At 35.5% G+C, this 17040-nt stretch overlaps 4 protein-coding genes across 5 annotated transcripts; 2 read left to right on the top strand and 2 right to left on the bottom strand.

Annotated features, from left to right (window-relative positions):
• Positions 1 to 1233: 1233 nt before the first annotated feature.
• On the top strand, positions 1234 to 6818 carry LOC18054637 (respiratory burst oxidase homolog protein E). 2 transcript variants are annotated; one of them, XM_006452807.2, is made up of 14 exons: positions 1234 to 1856; positions 1983 to 2142; positions 2477 to 2525; positions 2887 to 3000; positions 3735 to 4163; positions 4271 to 4654; positions 4751 to 4846; positions 5020 to 5135; positions 5262 to 5429; positions 5519 to 5672; positions 5758 to 5961; positions 6079 to 6207; positions 6357 to 6435; positions 6564 to 6818. In XM_006452807.2, the coding sequence occupies exons 1-14, from the start codon at positions 1316 to 1318 to the stop codon at positions 6671 to 6673; spliced, it is 2733 nt and encodes a 910-aa protein (XP_006452870.1). In that variant the 5' UTR covers positions 1234 to 1315; the 3' UTR covers positions 6674 to 6818. The 2 variants fall into 2 exon arrangements, with proteins under 2 accessions (XP_006452870.1, XP_024033242.1); XM_024177474.1 differs by lacking the exon at positions 2887 to 3000.
• Positions 6819 to 6878: 60 nt separating this feature from the next.
• On the bottom strand, positions 6879 to 8976 carry LOC18054635. The gene is made up of 2 exons (XM_006452808.2): positions 8603 to 8976; positions 6879 to 7232 (listed from the first exon to the last, which is right to left on the bottom strand). Exons 1-2 carry the CDS (start codon positions 8770 to 8772, stop codon positions 7097 to 7099), a joined length of 306 nt encoding a protein of 101 aa, XP_006452871.1. The 5' UTR covers positions 8773 to 8976; the 3' UTR covers positions 6879 to 7096.
• Positions 8977 to 9118: 142 nt separating this feature from the next.
• Positions 9119 to 11022, top strand: LOC18054634 (peroxiredoxin Q, chloroplastic). The gene is made up of 4 exons (XM_006452806.2): positions 9119 to 9462; positions 9580 to 9717; positions 10051 to 10140; positions 10632 to 11022. The coding sequence occupies exons 1-4, from the start codon at positions 9262 to 9264 to the stop codon at positions 10848 to 10850; spliced, it is 648 nt and encodes a 215-aa protein (XP_006452869.1). The 5' UTR covers positions 9119 to 9261; the 3' UTR covers positions 10851 to 11022.
• Positions 11023 to 11111: 89 nt separating this feature from the next.
• On the bottom strand, positions 11112 to 15008 carry LOC18054633 (probable flavin-containing monooxygenase 1). The gene is made up of 5 exons (XM_006452805.2): positions 14586 to 15008; positions 13888 to 14128; positions 12178 to 12356; positions 11737 to 12086; positions 11112 to 11645 (listed from the first exon to the last, which is right to left on the bottom strand). Exons 1-5 carry the CDS (start codon positions 15006 to 15008, stop codon positions 11303 to 11305), a joined length of 1536 nt encoding a protein of 511 aa, XP_006452868.1. The 3' UTR covers positions 11112 to 11302.
• Between the last annotated feature and the right edge of the window lie 2032 nt (positions 15009 to 17040).

The raw sequence follows: 17040 nt of genomic DNA, 5'->3' as shown, positions 1-17040 counted from the left end.
CATGACGAAAGCCCCAGCTAACAATAAAATTCACGTGAATCATCTACCAACAAATTACTGTTAAGTTATAATTTTTTAAAATTTAAAATTTCTCGCCGCTTTGAAAGAAATTCTATAATACATCATAGGTAACACAACCAATTAACGCATGTATGATATTTATAATTAAATTTAATATAATCACTACTTGTATGATGATCTTTCAAAATAAATACACATATTTTATAACATCATTTACTTATTATGTAGTTGGCATGATACCTTTGGTATATTGTAAAATTTTTCCTACTTTAATTACCGAAAGCATATAGATTATTTATTATATGCTTAAGTGAAAAACGACAGACATACCCCTTACGTTTGTCCTCAACAGATAGTTAATTACATTGATTTAATTACTCCACTAAAGTAGACGTAATATTCTAAAAGTAGACAAATTTATTTTTTAACCATTTAGTCTGACAGTAATTCAATCTCGAAAATAGACATTCAAACTATCATGTCAATATTTCTGTCCGAATAAAATGAAGGTATGATCATAGTAAATTAATGCGAAGGTACATTACAGCACATTACTAAATAAAGAGAGTTTAATATGACTCTCATTAAGCAGCAGGAATGTTGTGGTTACTAACAACAGGACACTGCAAGAATATGTAAAAGAGTGGGGTAACTGGTTAGTGAAGTTAGTAAATGGCCGAGGCCCGAGGGCAATTAAACCTAAGTTGATTAACTACAAGAGGAAGTCGATAAGCCCGCCGTCGCATCACCCACCTTACGCTTTTGACCTCGGTTTAAAATATTGTAAACCCTGTTACTTTGCTTACATATCTGTTCTGTTTGCCACAGCTTAATTAAATTAAATATTCCCCACAATCTACCGATAAATATTCATCGATCACATTTTTACTCGTAGACGTAGTTGCCATAGCTAGCTGGTCTCTGGCGCCCATGAATTAAACGCAGCCAGCTTTATTCGACCATATATAGTATTCGTGTTAATATTATTTGCTTCTTTCTTGTAGGAAATTTTCAAAATGTGTGTGTGTGAGGAAGAATTGTCTAGTTTTAATTAATTAAGTACCAAAAGGAGCAGAAGCTCAACTAATGAATTAGCACGACGCGGCGAAGCACAGCACGGCGCAGGCGTTAAGACTTGAGATTGTTTTGTTTGTGTTTTATATGTATATCTAATAGTGCTTTTTAATATTAATTCTGAGCCTGAAAACCGCGTAAAATCAATTCAAAAAGGTTCGCGAGGAGAAGAAACAGAAGCTAACGGGTAAATTAAAAAAAAAAATTACTAACCTGAAAAATGCGGTCTCTGTCGAGGAGCAGCTCGCGATCGAATTACGGCCGCACGTTTGAATTACCAGATGACTGCGAAGACCCGCAGTCGCGACGGACAAGTGACTACGCCGTGGGCGGAGCAATGTTGCCGATTTTTCTCAACGATTTGAGCAGGAACAGCCAGCAGGAGCAAGCGCAGGACTTAGTCGAACTCACGATTGAGCTCGAAGACGACGCCGTCGTGTTGTGCAGTGTGAGCACTCCAACTGCTCCCGCGCGAGTGTCGAGGTCGAGCCACGGCAGCCGGCGGAAGTTCGGCTGGCTAAGATCGGGATCGTCGTCGGATATTGAGGAACGGACGATTTCCGCGCGCGATGAGAGGAGGATCAAAGCGAAACTTCAACGGGCGAGATCGGGCGCTAAGAGAGCGCTTAACGGTCTGAGATTCATTAGCAAAACGGCAGGCGCCTCCGACGCAGAGGAGCTCTGGAGACTAGTTGAGTCCAGGTTCGAATCGCTAGCTGAGGACGGGTTGCTTGCGAGGGAAGATTTCGGTGAATGCATTGGTACGTTACGTAGTAATTAAAACCGATCCATAATCAGATTCATTTTTCTTACTCTGTACTGATTTGTTCGTTATGATTTCATTTTTCCTATTCTAAATTGTAATTAAATAATTCATCGCAAAACAGGGATGGTGGATACGAAGGAGTTTGCGGTGGGGATATTTGATGCGTTGGCGAGGCGGAGAGGCCAAAAGATAGGCAAAATTACGAAAGAGGAGCTTCGTGAATTCTGGTTGCAAATTTCGGACCAGAGCTTCGACGCCCGTCTTCAGATTTTCTTTGACATGTGCGTACGCTTCTGGCTTCTTCTCTTTTTGTTTGGTTATCGTCGGTTAACAGATCAACGGTGATGGAAGTCGTTCAGTTGATCACGTGATTTCTGCCAATCTTGATCGGCTAGAATCATCTGCTTCCGGTGATACGGTTAATAACACCCGATTTTAACCGAGTTTTATCGCGGGAACTGGAGCCGTTACCTGCTGCGGGACAAATTTGATTTCGTTGCCCCAGTTCGACTTATTTATTATTTGTCTTCTGTTTTTTTTTACATTTAGCATTTTATTTGCCCATTTTAAATTCAGTTTAAAAATTAATACTTTTTCTGTTCTGTGCCTTTTCAGGGCCGATAGCAATGTAGATGGAAGAATTACGAGAGAAGAAGTGCAAGAGGTAATAATTTTAGCCTATATTTTATACGGAAATTAAACACTTGTACAAATTAAGTGGTATTTACAGTAAAATTATATTTGGATTAAGTCCTTCTCAGTGAAGGCATCCTCAATTTTTTTTTTTTTTTTTTTTTTTTTGGGGTTGTTAATTAGGTGAAGTCCGCATCCTAATAAGTTGATAATTAGAACATTATAAGGCAACAACAATACATAATTGTATCCAAGTCAAATACAGTGATGGTGTTAGTAGTGCCATTCACGACAATTGTTTTAAAATACTTTGATGCATGTAATTTTGTTGGCACACGCTAACTCGCTGAAGTGGTGCTCAACATCGTTATTTTGCTTTTGTTTAATCACAGCTTTTAATGCTGAGTGCTTCGGCCAACAAGCTGTCCAAGTTAAAAGAGCAAGCTGAGGAATATGCTTCTTTGATAATGGAAGAATTAGATCCTGAAAATCTTGGATATATTGAGGTATTACCTACTTTTATTATTTAAATTAAATTACCAACCTTTTTTTTTCCCTTCAATTGTTAAATTAATAATATGATCACTTTCACTTTTATTAATTTTTCATACTAAACTACAGCTTGTGACGCTTCTTTATGTTTTTAAGAAATTTATACTTACAAACTATATATTAGTATAACAAAAAAAAATCATTACCATGTAATTATTTTATGGAGGTTTATATATATATATAGATATATAGCTCTTTTTCATTATTTAAAAATACAATTTATGTATGTCTTACGGAGGAAAAAATTAAATAAACTTTTATAAAGTGAAAGTCAAACAACTTTTCATGTAATGTATTATATATTAAAAGGTGATCCAATTTGCCTCTTTTCTTGTAAGCGTGGATGAATTAGGTGAATTTACTTCTTATTATTTTCCTTGTAAGCGTGTCAGTCACGTGTTATATGGTAATTGACTTCTCATATAATAATTAATGTGACAATTATGAGCGCTAATCAATGTGTGTTGAACGGAGAACTGGCTTAAATTATTCAAGATTTGGCTTAAATTTTTATAAACGGAGAACTGGCTTGGGTAAGCATCTCATTTTCCGTTTAAGAATTAACAGAGACGAAGCCTTCATCATCTTTTAGTCCAATCAATACAAATGACTATCTAATAAGTCTTAACAAAATGTAGTACGAGTGGTTAATAGTTGTTATTTAACTATCTTTTCCCATTTTACTCAGTTATGGCAATTGGAGACGTTACTGCTACAAAGAGACACCTACATGAATTATAGCAGACCTCTTAGCACAACAAGCAAAACAAGCAACTGGAGTCAGAACTTGAGTCCATTTACACCCAAGGGCGCATTCCGCAAATTAAGCTTTACATTCCGGTGTCTAGTGCTAGAGAACTGGCAAAGAGGTTGGATTTTGTTGCTGTGGATGATGGCAATGGCCGGGCTCTTTGCGTGGAAATTCATCCAGTATAAAAACATGGCAGCATTTCAAGTCATGGGCTACTGCTTGACCACAGCTAAAGGCGCCGCTGAGACTCTCAAGCTCAACATGGCTCTGATACTCCTGCCCGTTTGTCGAAATACCCTCACTTGGCTTCGGTCTACTAGAGCAAGATACTTTGTTCCTTTTGATGACAACATTAATTTTCACAAGGTACTAAGCTTAACAAGCTTGTTTCTTGCCCTGTAAGAAACAAATTTTTAACACTATTTTGCACAGAGCACACAGTGTCTTAGTATATTAACTTGATTAATTCACAGACGATAGCATGTGCCATAATCATTGGAGTCGTCCTTCATGTGGGAAATCATCTGGCATGCGACTTTCCCCGATTAGTAAACTCATCTCCAGAAGAATTTGCCCCCATGTCTACACAATTCCACAACAAGAAGCCCACTTACAAATACCTTTTAACCGGCGTTGAAGGTGTGACGGGGATTGTTATGGTCGTTTTAATGGCCATTGCATTCACTCTGGCAACACACAAATTTAGGAAAAATGGGGTCAGGCTACCTTCACCCTTCAACAGATTGACAGGCTTTAATGCATTCTGGTATTCACATCACCTTACTGCCATCGTCTACATTTTGCTGATTGTCCATGGAAATTTCTTGTACTTGGCACATGAGTGGTATCAAAAAACAGTAAGCACCTTGAGAGCTAATTAAAATCAGCAACTTTTATTGAAAGTTAAAACAGAGGAATCAATCATGAAGTGCTAACCATTTGTCAAATTTCAGACATGGATGTACATCTCTGCTCCTTTGTTGCTCTATGTGGCAGAGCGGAATCTGCGAACAAGAAGATCAGGACATTTTTCTGCAAAAGATTTAAAGGTAATTAGATTATTTATATAAATTCCTCTGCATTTGGTACGCTTGTATGAAAAATAATATTCATTTAAATGACCGCTTTCGGAGGGAGAAAAGTGCTTCAAAATATAGAGCACGGGCAACATAGTAAAATAATGTTTAGAAAATTGATAATTGTCTTGGTTTGTGCGATACAGGTTGCAGTTCTACCAGGAAATGTCTTAAGCATAGTTATGTCAAAACCAAATGGATTTAGGTACAGAAGCGGTCAGTACATTTTTCTACATTGTCCTACGATCTCCTCATTTGAATGGTGAGAATAATTCTGGTAGACATATACTTAGCTAAACCTTTTGGCCTCTCCTGTATATAGTGTTAATGACAAGCAACATGTTGAGATGTATCATGCACTAAAATAGCTTGTATTGATGCTTTCCAGGCATCCATTTTCTATTACCTCAGCACCAGGGGATGACCACCTGAGTGTTCACATCCGGATAGTTGGAGACTGGACGCATGAATTGAAGCGAGTTTTCACAGAGGACAAGGATTCAGCATGTGTTATTGGCCGGGCTGAATTTGGCCAAGTTGGGACCAACAACAGAATGTAAGTACATTGCATATAAGGAAAATGTAAAGTGATTACTGACAAATTGTACTCTTTTGATTTTAATGCAAAATGATACATTGGTGCAGCCAACCCAGACTACTTGTTGATGGCCCATATGGTGCAGCCGCACAGGACTATAGCAATTACGATGTCTTGCTCCTAGTAGGACTAGGAATTGGAGCTACCCCTTTTATAAGCATACTTAGAGATCTTTTAAACAATACAAGAGAGGAACTGATGGTACATTCCACTCTTTAAAGTAAATAAGCAAATAGTATTCTGTAAATGTTGCCAATAATCAACTCTATTGACACTGATGGCACAGGACTCAAACACAGATTCAAGTAGATCAGCCAGCTTGAACAGCTGTACATCTTCAAATACATCTCCAGGTTCAAGTATGATAGCAGGTGGCAAGAAGAAACCACAGAGGACTAGAAATGCTTATTTCTACTGGGTGACCAGGGAGCCTGGTTCATTTGAATGGTTCAAAGGAGTAATGGATCAAGTTGCAGAAATGGATCTTAAAGTAATACAAATAACTTCTAACTCATGTTCATCATGATAACTTAATGGTGCCACTATAAACTAGCTACAAAAGGACAGTGTTATAACTCAGTGTCTCAATATATTGAATTTGAAACAGGGTCAGATCGAGCTGCACAACTACCTAACAAGTGTTTATGAAGAGGGGGATGCAAGATCAACTTTGATCACCATGGTTCAAGCTCTTAACCATGCCAAACACGGAGTCGACATCTTATCTGGCACCAGAGTAGGATCTAACTTTACCTTTAACATAAACAAACATAATCTTTATCTTTCCATTGTGAACGATTAATACTACATCCGATCCTTCAACACTTATTTTTACTTTTATGTGATAAATCTAAGTTGTAACCTTTGGAAATTGATTTCTTGCAGGTAAGGACACACTTTGCAAGGCCAAACTGGAAAGAAGTTTTCAGCAGAGTAGCTACAAAACATCCGAATGCCACGATAGGTAAAGACATACATGAAAAAAAAAAAAAATCAATATGCTTGTGTTTGAGGTTGAGTTTCAAATCTAGACTGAAAACCGCGTTTGATATAATTACAACGATGTTAAAATAAAAATGCAATAAATTGCAGGTGTGTTCTACTGTGGGATGCCAGTGTTAGCAAAGGAGTTGAAGAAACTATCACATGAGCTGACTCACCGGACATCCACACGCTTCGAATTCCACAAGGAGTACTTCTGAATCACCAAAGAGTAAAACGTATACAGAATTATATTATACTATTGACAGAGTATGTTGTCCAACAAAGGAGAAATTATAATTAAAAAAATTACAGAAAAAAGGTCAAGGGTTTTAGGTTGACCCAATCTCTGCCATTTCTGTGCATCCGCCCTGTATGCCTGTGTGTTTGAAATGCAAATTCCTAAGCCGTTGAACAATTCATTAATTGTTATAACCCAGTGTATAGATCACGTGCCATCAAATGTAATGGCACTGACTACTGTATTCCAAAGTGAGATCAGAACATAAATGCAGTCAATAAATAACGCTCTTTGTATATCAATGAAGTAAACTACCTTGCTGAGAAATTCTTCTAACAACAAGTGGGAGTCTTAACAACAGCATTAAGTTTGGAAAAATATACAAATGACTGACTGGGCAGTATCAATCATCTCTCAACTTCCTGAGGAGTTTGGAAGCCCAGCTTCGAACACGTCGCTTAAGCGTATAACCAACAAAGACTCCAGCAACAAAGAAAAACGTGCAAAGCTTTGAGCAGGTCCACAGAGACACCACTTGTCTGCAAAGAGAAAGAACGGTAAGAAGATATTCTCTTTCCATTGGAACAATCAAAGCCAAAATTTATAATGCTCACAGATAAAACTAATTTAAGGAGCTTAGTTGCTGAATTTATAATTTTGTACATACAAGTACACTTTGATAGGAGTACAAAAAATTACTTGAAAATTCTTTCCAGCAGGCACTTTTAGCCAAATCAATGTAACTGGAATATGCAACCAACTAGGTTAACATATATACCCTCTAGATAGTCGGAAACACTTGTTCAGGCTATGAAAGCATAGAGGAATTTAAACGACAAAGGCACAAAAACCAATAGAAAAGTACATTTGTAAGTGTTCTTCGCTGCCAACTGAAAAGTTCACGTCAATCTGATTCAAGAGACTATGAATCATGAAATAAAGATGTTTGATAGGTTGGAGGAATGAATGCCAATATTCACAAACCAAAACACTTAAAAAAGTGGAATTTAGAATATCAGTGGCAGTATTAATTTACATACCTCCCGTCAAAGAAATTTTTCTATCAAAAGCATCCAATAAAAAGCACAGCATTAATGAGATTCAAATTTGAGTGCAACACTCCTACTTTGAAACGAAACATCCTGAGATTCAAATTACAGTTCAACACTTCTATTTTTACTTTCAATAGCTGACACAATCCGTTTTAAGCTTCATTCCAGGACAACATACCCTTAACCAGTTTTTAGATCTAGTAACATTGTTAACCACTTTGGAGAAGGCCATGTCCGACATAAAAAGTGATACGAACAACTCCCAACAATTATTCCCAGTATGGAATTAGTGAAGAATCGAGCTACAAGTCTCAATCTATACAAAACTTACTAGGTTTTTGTCTCAACACTAACCTCATCCACACATCTCTACCTCAAGACTACTGCATTCGGACAATAACTAAATTAAAAAGTTAAAAATAAAAAAATGGTAGGCACTAGAGAACAAATAAAATAAAACATATATCAACTAATGCCATTATCAGAAAGTTACTCATAAATTATGCAAATCCAAAAGGTTGCACAAAAATTATCCCTATGCCTAATGGTTTACTTTCATGTATCTCCAAGACCACTTAGTCTGACATGATAGCAACAGGCAAAAATTTGAATTTGCACAATTTAAACCAAGACCACAGGCATACGTATCCGGGTTTTGACTCGCTTAGCCCTTTAATCTCCTCATCATCAACTCCAATTTCTACATAAGTTTGTTTTATGGAAATGACATAATCAATGCGTAAATCACCTAAAAACACTAACTTGAAAAAATCTTAGCCATTCAAATGGAAAAAAAAAAAAAACACGAATCTGAGACAAAAATATATATATATAAATAAATAAAACAATAATCGTACCTGGAACCTCTGGCGATGATAACAGGTTCACTGGAAGAACAATCAGCAACCATTCCTTGTAATTCTCTACCAGCCTCAGTTAACGAAGAAGAAGAAGAAGAAGAAGAAGAGCCTGATGTTGCTGATCCGTTTTTTGGAATTTTACTGAAAAACTTCTGCAATCCCTCCATTTCTCTTGAAACTACAGCAATTTGGAGATGGTGGAACCAATTTAACTACTTTCAACAAGACCGCCCGCACGCTCTTTACGTCGTGAGGTTAGGGTTTTGGGTTTTACAGCGACTGGGAGTCGGGGTTTAAATTGAAGTTTTTGGCGATTAAAGGGGTGTCAGTGTATTTTTACTCGTTTTCAGAAAATTCCCTGAGGTCTCTACAATGACAAGAATGCGCCTTTTTTAATTATAGATTAATGGTGAGTTTTCAAGCTAATCATGTATTAGGGGATTGGGGTCAGCAATTATCCACGACAAAGGCCAATCCCAATCTATCTCCATCTTCATCTTGAGCAGCGCCACATCTTCTTATCTGCCTCATGTTTCCACAAACAAAACAACAACTGGTAAAATAATACACTCCAACTAGCGAGCAAGCAAGAAACACTCAAACGTTGTACATACGTTGCTTTTGACATCATCAGGAGCCTTATCTCTTCCACTCAAATGGCTGCTTCACTGAATCTCCCAAAGCACACTCTCCCATCTTTTCTCCCCACTCAAACTCCTAGGACCCCACCTTCCCAAAGCCTCGCAATTCCCTCCAAATCATCATCACAGTCTCAATTTTTTGGCCTCAGGTTCTCTTTTTCTTCCAACTTGCCAATCCCATCTTCCACATCTTTCAAGACTTCCATTTCTGCCAAGGTACATTAATGGCATTGCTTCATCATCATGTTTACTCAACTTGTATGTCGCAGCTTGTTACTTGTCATTAATTTAGTTTTTATTTGTTACATATATATTATATGTCACATATAACAGGTGAGCAAAGGACAGGCGCCTCCTTCCTTCACATTGAAAGATCAAGAGGGCAGGAATGTGAGCCTATCTAAGTTTAAAGGGAAGCCCGTGGTTGTTTATTTTTACCCTGCTGATGAGACACCTGGCTGCACCAAACAGGTTCTTTATTTTCACCTGTTTATTAATGTTATTCATTTTCTTGTGTCTTGATACTCCTTTCCTTTCCGTCCCTTTCCTTTTGGTTCTTCATTAGCCAGTGTAAATGGGATTTGAGGAAGAGAACTAAGAAGATTTTATTTTTCCTCTGCTTGATTATGGTTCTGTACAAGGGTTTCTTTCAGGGGTTCCAGTAACTGAAGTAAAATATCTGATTATTGTGAATTCTTGTATTGATTGATTATGTAAAGAGATATGCATTAAGTTAGACAAGTCGTCAAGGAAATATGCAACCTTGACGTCTCGAAGAATCTAATGTGAGTGATACTTTTGCAGGCATGCGCTTTCAGGGATTCTTATGAGAAATTTAAGAAAGCAGGAGCTGAGGTTATTGGGATTAGTGGTGATGATTCATCGTCACACAAGGTAAGATATTTCAGTTATTGGAACAGCTACAAGGCAATGTATTATTTCCTCCTCTTTCTTCCCGAAATGAAATTCTTGATGAAAACAAAAACGAGTCCTTTCAACTGAGTTTATTAATTTCCATGCAAACTAATAACTTATCTTCTAATGCAGCTCTATTCAAGCACCTTTCCTTGTATAGTTCTATGCTTATTTAAGTAAACCAAATAAGTTATATGAAAGCTCTTTTAACTCTTAATCTGGCTGAACTGTCATTAGGTTTGCCTTTAGTTCAGTTAGCATTTAATAGGAACCTGCACAGTTATGTAATTCTGTTGTATTGTCCTGTTTTAAGGGATAGAATCTTGTCAATCATTTTTCCATGTCAATATCAAGTTATCAACAAGCATCTAGCTTACCAACATTGCATGGTTAAGATGACCTTAATATTATTTTCATTCTGTAATATTGCCAATCATGCCTTAGGAATGACCATTTTTTAATGAATATAGGCATTTGCAAAAAAGTATAGGCTTCCATATACATTGCTGAGCGACGAGGGTAACAAGGTGAGGAAAGAATGGGGGGTTCCAGCAGACTTCTTTGGATCATTGCCTGGGAGACAGACTTACATTCTTGACAAGAATGGAGTGGTTCAGCTCATCTACAACAACCAGTTCCAACCTGAAAAACACATTGATGAGACCTTGAAGTTTCTTCAAAGCAGTTGAACATCTCAATGTATTGCCTTGTTCATGCTTGATTCAAAATCCTCTGTAATTAACGTAGCTGTTAGCTGAGTTTAGACCCTCAATTTCTGAAATAAGAAATATTAAACTTTCAGCTCAAGCAAGTTGAACAACTCTGGTTTAACAAGGAAATAAAAATTAGTGATACTTCTTGTCACAGTAGAGATGTCAGTTCTTTTGCACAGTGTTTATGCTGAATTGCTCACAATTTAAAAGTAAAATTCAAGGCTCAAAGAGCATAAATTAAGATGCAAACTTAGATACATTAGCTTTATTTAGTCATATAGGTTGTGAATCACCTATACAAAATCTTTCCCTTATTTTCATTTTATCTACTCTTTGGTAGTTTGGTAATACAAATGAAAGAACATAAACAGGAAAAATAAGTATCTCCCACTTTTTGGATGGCACTGTGTTTGCTTAAGGTGCTTCTTTTATTCCTCGTCCTCGTAGTCTTTGCTACTGTAAGGGCTAAATGCTTCAAGTAACCAATTCCTCTTCCTCCAAGCATTCCATCCCATTTCTTCGCAAATTTCATCACTGTGATTGATGCTGAAAGTAGAGATGCAGTGCCTCTTGTAGAACCTTGTTGATTGCCTCATGACTTCCATCTCTTTAGATGTTTGTTCGAGCATTTTCTCTGCACTGGGAAGCTTAAATTTATCATCAATAAGTCGACTCAGCCATATGCTGCGTAACTCCGCTGTGTGAAGGTTTGAAACACTCTCAATGTATCCCACAAAAGCCATGTTTGGTATCAGTGGATGGATGGTTCCCCTGCCAGAAAATTAGATAATGCAGCAATGTTACTTTCCAGTCAGAGACTTGGCAAGTGCTATCCAAAAGTGCTTTTAAATGTGTGGCTCACCTGTATAAAGGCATAAGACCAGAAGGGTGCTCGAGCAGACTTTGGAAAGGCTCTGGTAAGAAAGCTTTGAGCTTTTTCTTGCCATCATAACCGCTGCAAAGAATCACAACATCAGCCTCCAATTTAGTGTTGTCCTCGAACTCTAGTCCTCCCTTCCAAAACCACCATTTTGAAGCTCTCTTGAACACAATCTTTCCCTTTTCAGCCTCAGAGAAAAAACCCTCCGGCATGATAGCCATCTGGCAAGATGCATAGTCTTCTTCAAATGGGTGGTCTGGTTTCAATCCATACTTCAGCAATGGAAGCTTCCATAGCAAATAAGACTCAATGAACTTGGAAACTCCGCGCCTCTGTCCAGAATTATTATAATGTAATGTTACCTTTAGCATGCAAAAGAAATTGGATCTTCAGTTGATCTACTTTTAAAGAATGTGAACTCACCAAAGGAGATAAAAGGAGACAAAGTAGAGTCCTGAGCAAGCTTTGATTAGGGCTTCCATGGAGAAACTGAGAAAATCTTGTGGAGTAGAACATGAAGAAAGGCAAACCCCATATCCGGTAATGAGGTACAGTCCAGTGTGTAGTCCTTACAATCATAGTGCACGGTTGCCCTTCTGGTCCTAATTTAAATACATATACAAGTTATAAATAACAGATAATGAATTAGCTGTCTCGAAACAAAAATGAATTTAAATGAATATGAAACCCATATGACCAGCCAATAAATTAAAGGTTCATCCATCTTATCTATCATAGTCTCTCCCTCTTCTTGACTTTGCTTAATCTTAAGAATAATCATATAAAAGAAAGCTTTATTTAAAAAAAATAAGAAAGATATAAGCATAGTATGACTGGAAACTTAAATATTATATATCCCGTACAAGTGAGCTGGATTCCAACTCAAACTCTTTTTTACCATCGCAGGAGTTTCTTAAGTTGAATAATCGAACTTTCCAAGAACAGCTAAATGAGGAGACAGAATTATATATGATTTTGTGAATGGTCAATAATGATGTTTTTCTCGGATTGATCCCATTGTAAAATGCAAAATTCTTCTTGAAAACCTATGCAGTCAATAAGTCCAAAGACAGCTAGACAAGATATGTTTGATTGTTGCTTGTTTGACACTTAACCACGCAATCGAATGTTCTGACTTCTCATGCAAATTCAACTCATATGGACAACGTGGAAAATCATCAGATCCTGTTCACTACTTGTCCTTGGACCGACTGGTCCAAATGAATTTCACCCCCATTTGTTCCACCAGCGTATGAACAAATTAAGAGCGTGGACAAACAGATGGAACCTGTTTGTTTCCAAGATGCATGGGAAAATAAAGGAAGAAGCAAGAAAGCAATGTTAATAATTAATTTCTAAAGCGACGTCTATCATAAATTTCTAAAGATAATATATTAAGCGATAAAGAAGTTGCACATGCGTTATTCATAAATTTGAATAAATACTTATTTAATCTTTAATCTTTTGATTTAAGTGATCGTTTAATCTCTACATTTTAAAAATACCTTATAACACTCATGTTGTTAAATATGTTATACTCGTACCCTTTCTTTTTTTCTTTTTTTTATATATAATCATATCCTTACAACAAAATTCTTACATTTTTTGAGGATATTAATGAAAAGAAAAAATATTAATTTATCAAATTAACCGTAAAATTAACATAAAATTTGTGAAATAACATAAAATTTTCATAAATTCAAATTTTATGTTATTATTTTACTTTTATTACTAATTTAATAAATTAATTTGTTAATTTAACAACTATTAGTAAAATTGTTGCAAGGATATTAATCATTCTTTTAAGTTGAGTGATATTAATTAATGTATAAATAAATTATTATCAAGATTGTTGCACGGGTATAGAAATATTAGTTCTTTCATATTGATATTTTCTAGTTAATGTTCTAATAATTATTAATTAAATTTTTATATATTAATTAATTAATTGATGTCAAGAATATTATTGCAAAATGTATTATTATAAAAACAAAGAGAAAACAAGGATAAAAAAATAACATATTTAACTATAAAAGGTGTTTTAAGATAAGTTTTTAAAATGTAGGGATTAAACGAGTGTTAATTACCTCACAAATCTTAAAATTACATACTTAATTAATTAGGTATAGGTACCTTGGTTTGACTCAGCGCACTCCTTGGCCAAATCAATAGCTGATTTCTTGAAACCCACGACTGCAACCTTCTTGTCTTTGAGAAGTTGAGAAGCAGCTTCTTTGTCAAGTTTGCAGTAGTCGATGGAATGCAAAACCTGGCCTTCAAACACCTCAGGCCCTTTGTTGTTTGGGAAAGCTGGAATTATTGGTACGTCACCATATTTTCCAGTACAAACAACAAGAAACTCGAAGCCATACCACTGAAAATTCATGCAAATATTTCACACACGTTTATTAGCTCTCAAATGTTCTCTTTCCAGCCGAGTTAATTATTATCACTATGTATCAATTAATGAGAAGGCAAAAATAAATAAATAAATAAATAAAGTCTAGTATTCAGAATGATTATGATACGCTGGTTCCATTCATATATACATCTATCTACACTTTCCAAATATTTCATTACATATGTCAAGCTTTTGGTTACAAATTTGATACTTTTATAGTTCAACTCACTATGATATGACATAAAACAATTTCAGACATATATGTATTCGTGCATGCTTGCATGCATATCAACCGTATCATGCACGTCAAGCTTCTTATATTAATTAATACCTTTGTTGCTGAAAATATTTAGGCATGGACTACCCAAAAAAAAAAAAAATTAATATTTAGAGGATTGAAAACAGTTAATATGAAAAAATAAATAACAACCTGAATGGAGTTGGAATTGTGAGTTTGGACGGCAACCTCCCAAACCGGATGGCCAGCCGGCAAGAGGTTGCCACCAGAATCAGTGGTTTCGAGGCTACCGGTGAACCGGACCTCCACCACCTTGGAATTGAACCTCACGCACTTGAACACATCAAAGTGTTTGGCATAAGATTCAAGGTAATCCAATATCTCAGTATAAGAAGGGAAGCCGGGATCATCTCTATTAGGCCAAGGAAAATCAGTGAACTCATAATCAATACGATGCGACTGAAGCTTAGTTGAATTATAAGAACAGCTTTTCCAGATTCCTCCTATGGAGTCCGAGGCCTCGAACACCACCGGATTGTGGTGCCGGAGCTGTTTAGCAGCAGCTAAACCGCTAACGCCGGCTCCAATAATGGCGATTTTGGAGTAATTGGCCATGTGTGTGGGTATTTCTTAAGAACAGAGAGGTTTTGATGAATGGAGTTGAATACAAAGTTCTTGAGAAACCATGTATTTATAGTGCATGAGTGGTGACGGATGTTATAGATCGATGAGAAGCACGTGAAATGGTTGGACTTTAAAGCTATTGACAGGACTGATTCTCAGCCGTCTTTATGTAATATAAAACTGTAATGTGAAATTGGTAAGTTATTTTGTGGAACTTTCCTCATATATGAATCTCGTTGTGACAAAATTAAGTTAATTTTCTCTGTATGATATTATACGAAACATACAGCATATAATATATATATTGTGCTGTGGATTTTATGGCTCTTTGCCTCTCGGCCTCATGTATTGGACAACCCTCTTGAGTGACTTGGCTATTGATTATGTAATGCTATATAGGGGACCCAGTTTCCCATTCTGTTTTGCCCTAATCTTTACTGGGCTCCCTTGTATATGTTCTCGTGTTATTTACTTTAAGAATTATGCTAAAAGTAAACTTTCAACTATTGTACAAACAACAAAATAGACTTCTAAAAATGTGCTTTTACACAGTGAGCAGCTATAAGATTTAATTGGCTTCCATTTTGTGATCGAGTGACAAAATTGAATCGACTGAAATCTAATGTTTTTAACGCTTAGCTTGTACTCGTACATGTTAATCAACTTTAAGTTTGACCAGTTTTTAAATTGGTTGGTGAGTCGTGGTGTTGCCTTCTTTGTTGCACGTGGCATTAAATTTGAATTTGAGACAAGTGATGTTAATAATATCGTGTCATATCGCAAAAAAAATCAGGGCTTTGCTACAATAAATTCCCTGTCTAAAATGTTTGGATGCTCAATGAAAAAAGAACTAAAGTTAGAAGAAAAACAGGAAAAAGAATTGTCATATTAATGAATGAAGCATCCAAGAAGAAGATAAGAAAGTTATAAGAAATTGATAGGCAGATTCAACTTGCAAAGTTTATGCATTTTGAATGGAGAATAATTTCCAAACTTGAGCATAAAATCAAAGTCCATTTAATTACCACAACTATTAGTCTGTAGCGCATCAGGCAGTAGTGATCTTTTTGTTGGTAAAGAGTCAGAATTCATAATTCAAAGTTCTTCGTTGGATATTTGTTATAAACAATTAATTTTTTCGTCACCGAGAAATAATGGCTAGCTTTCCTTAAAATATATTTTACAGAAACAGGTTAACGAACCATTTGCTGTTACAAAACTTTGAACGGGTTCCCCCTTTACCACGCTTAAGTAGAGACTATGAATTTTGACGGGTAGGTTATGAATTCAAACGCTACAATGCCATGTTGCCATGTGATTGAGGAGAATAAGTTGAAAATTTCACAGTTTCAATGGCACCATGAAATTGCGGTAGCAATTTCAAGATTCCAGTTCTAGTAATTTGACCCTCAAATTAATATATATATATATATATATATATATATATATATTTTACATCTTAGTAGCAACAATGTTGAGCAGTAACATATCTTCCTTAAAACATAAGATAACAATAATTTGATATGCAGTTTACACGAAAATTCAAGTGTAACTAATGGGAAAAAAACATATACCATTTGAAATTTTATATAGGGAAATTATCACTGCACCATCTCTTTTTTGCCTTATATTTATCCAACCATCAAAAAATTCTAACATGTTCTCTGCACCACCTTTTTTTTTAAAAAAAAAAAATTATATCAACTAGCCACTTTTTAACTAACACCACTAAATAATTTAAATGAAATGATAATTTTACCCCTAAATAAATTTTAAAAAAACTATTTTATTTTACAAAAACTTTGAAAAATAAGAAAATTATAATTATAAAAATACCCTTAAATTTAATAAAAATAAATCCCAAAATTAGAATTTTTATTTTTAATAAAAATCTAAATAAAAATTATAATTATAAAAAATAATTACAAAATTTTGGGATTTAATAAAAATCCCCTAAATTATTAAAATTTTGGGATTTATTTTTAATAAATAAATTCAGTTATTTTAATAAAATTATGTAAAA

Source organism: Citrus clementina, unplaced genomic scaffold, assembly GCF_000493195.1.
Source record: "Citrus clementina cultivar Clemenules unplaced genomic scaffold, Citrus_clementina_v1.0 scaffold_1, whole genome shotgun sequence".
NCBI classification, from domain to species: Eukaryota; Viridiplantae; Streptophyta; class Magnoliopsida; order Sapindales; family Rutaceae; genus Citrus; species Citrus x clementina.
The sequence above is the reverse complement of the archived record's forward strand: the minus strand, read 5'-3'. Positions and strand labels throughout refer to the sequence as shown.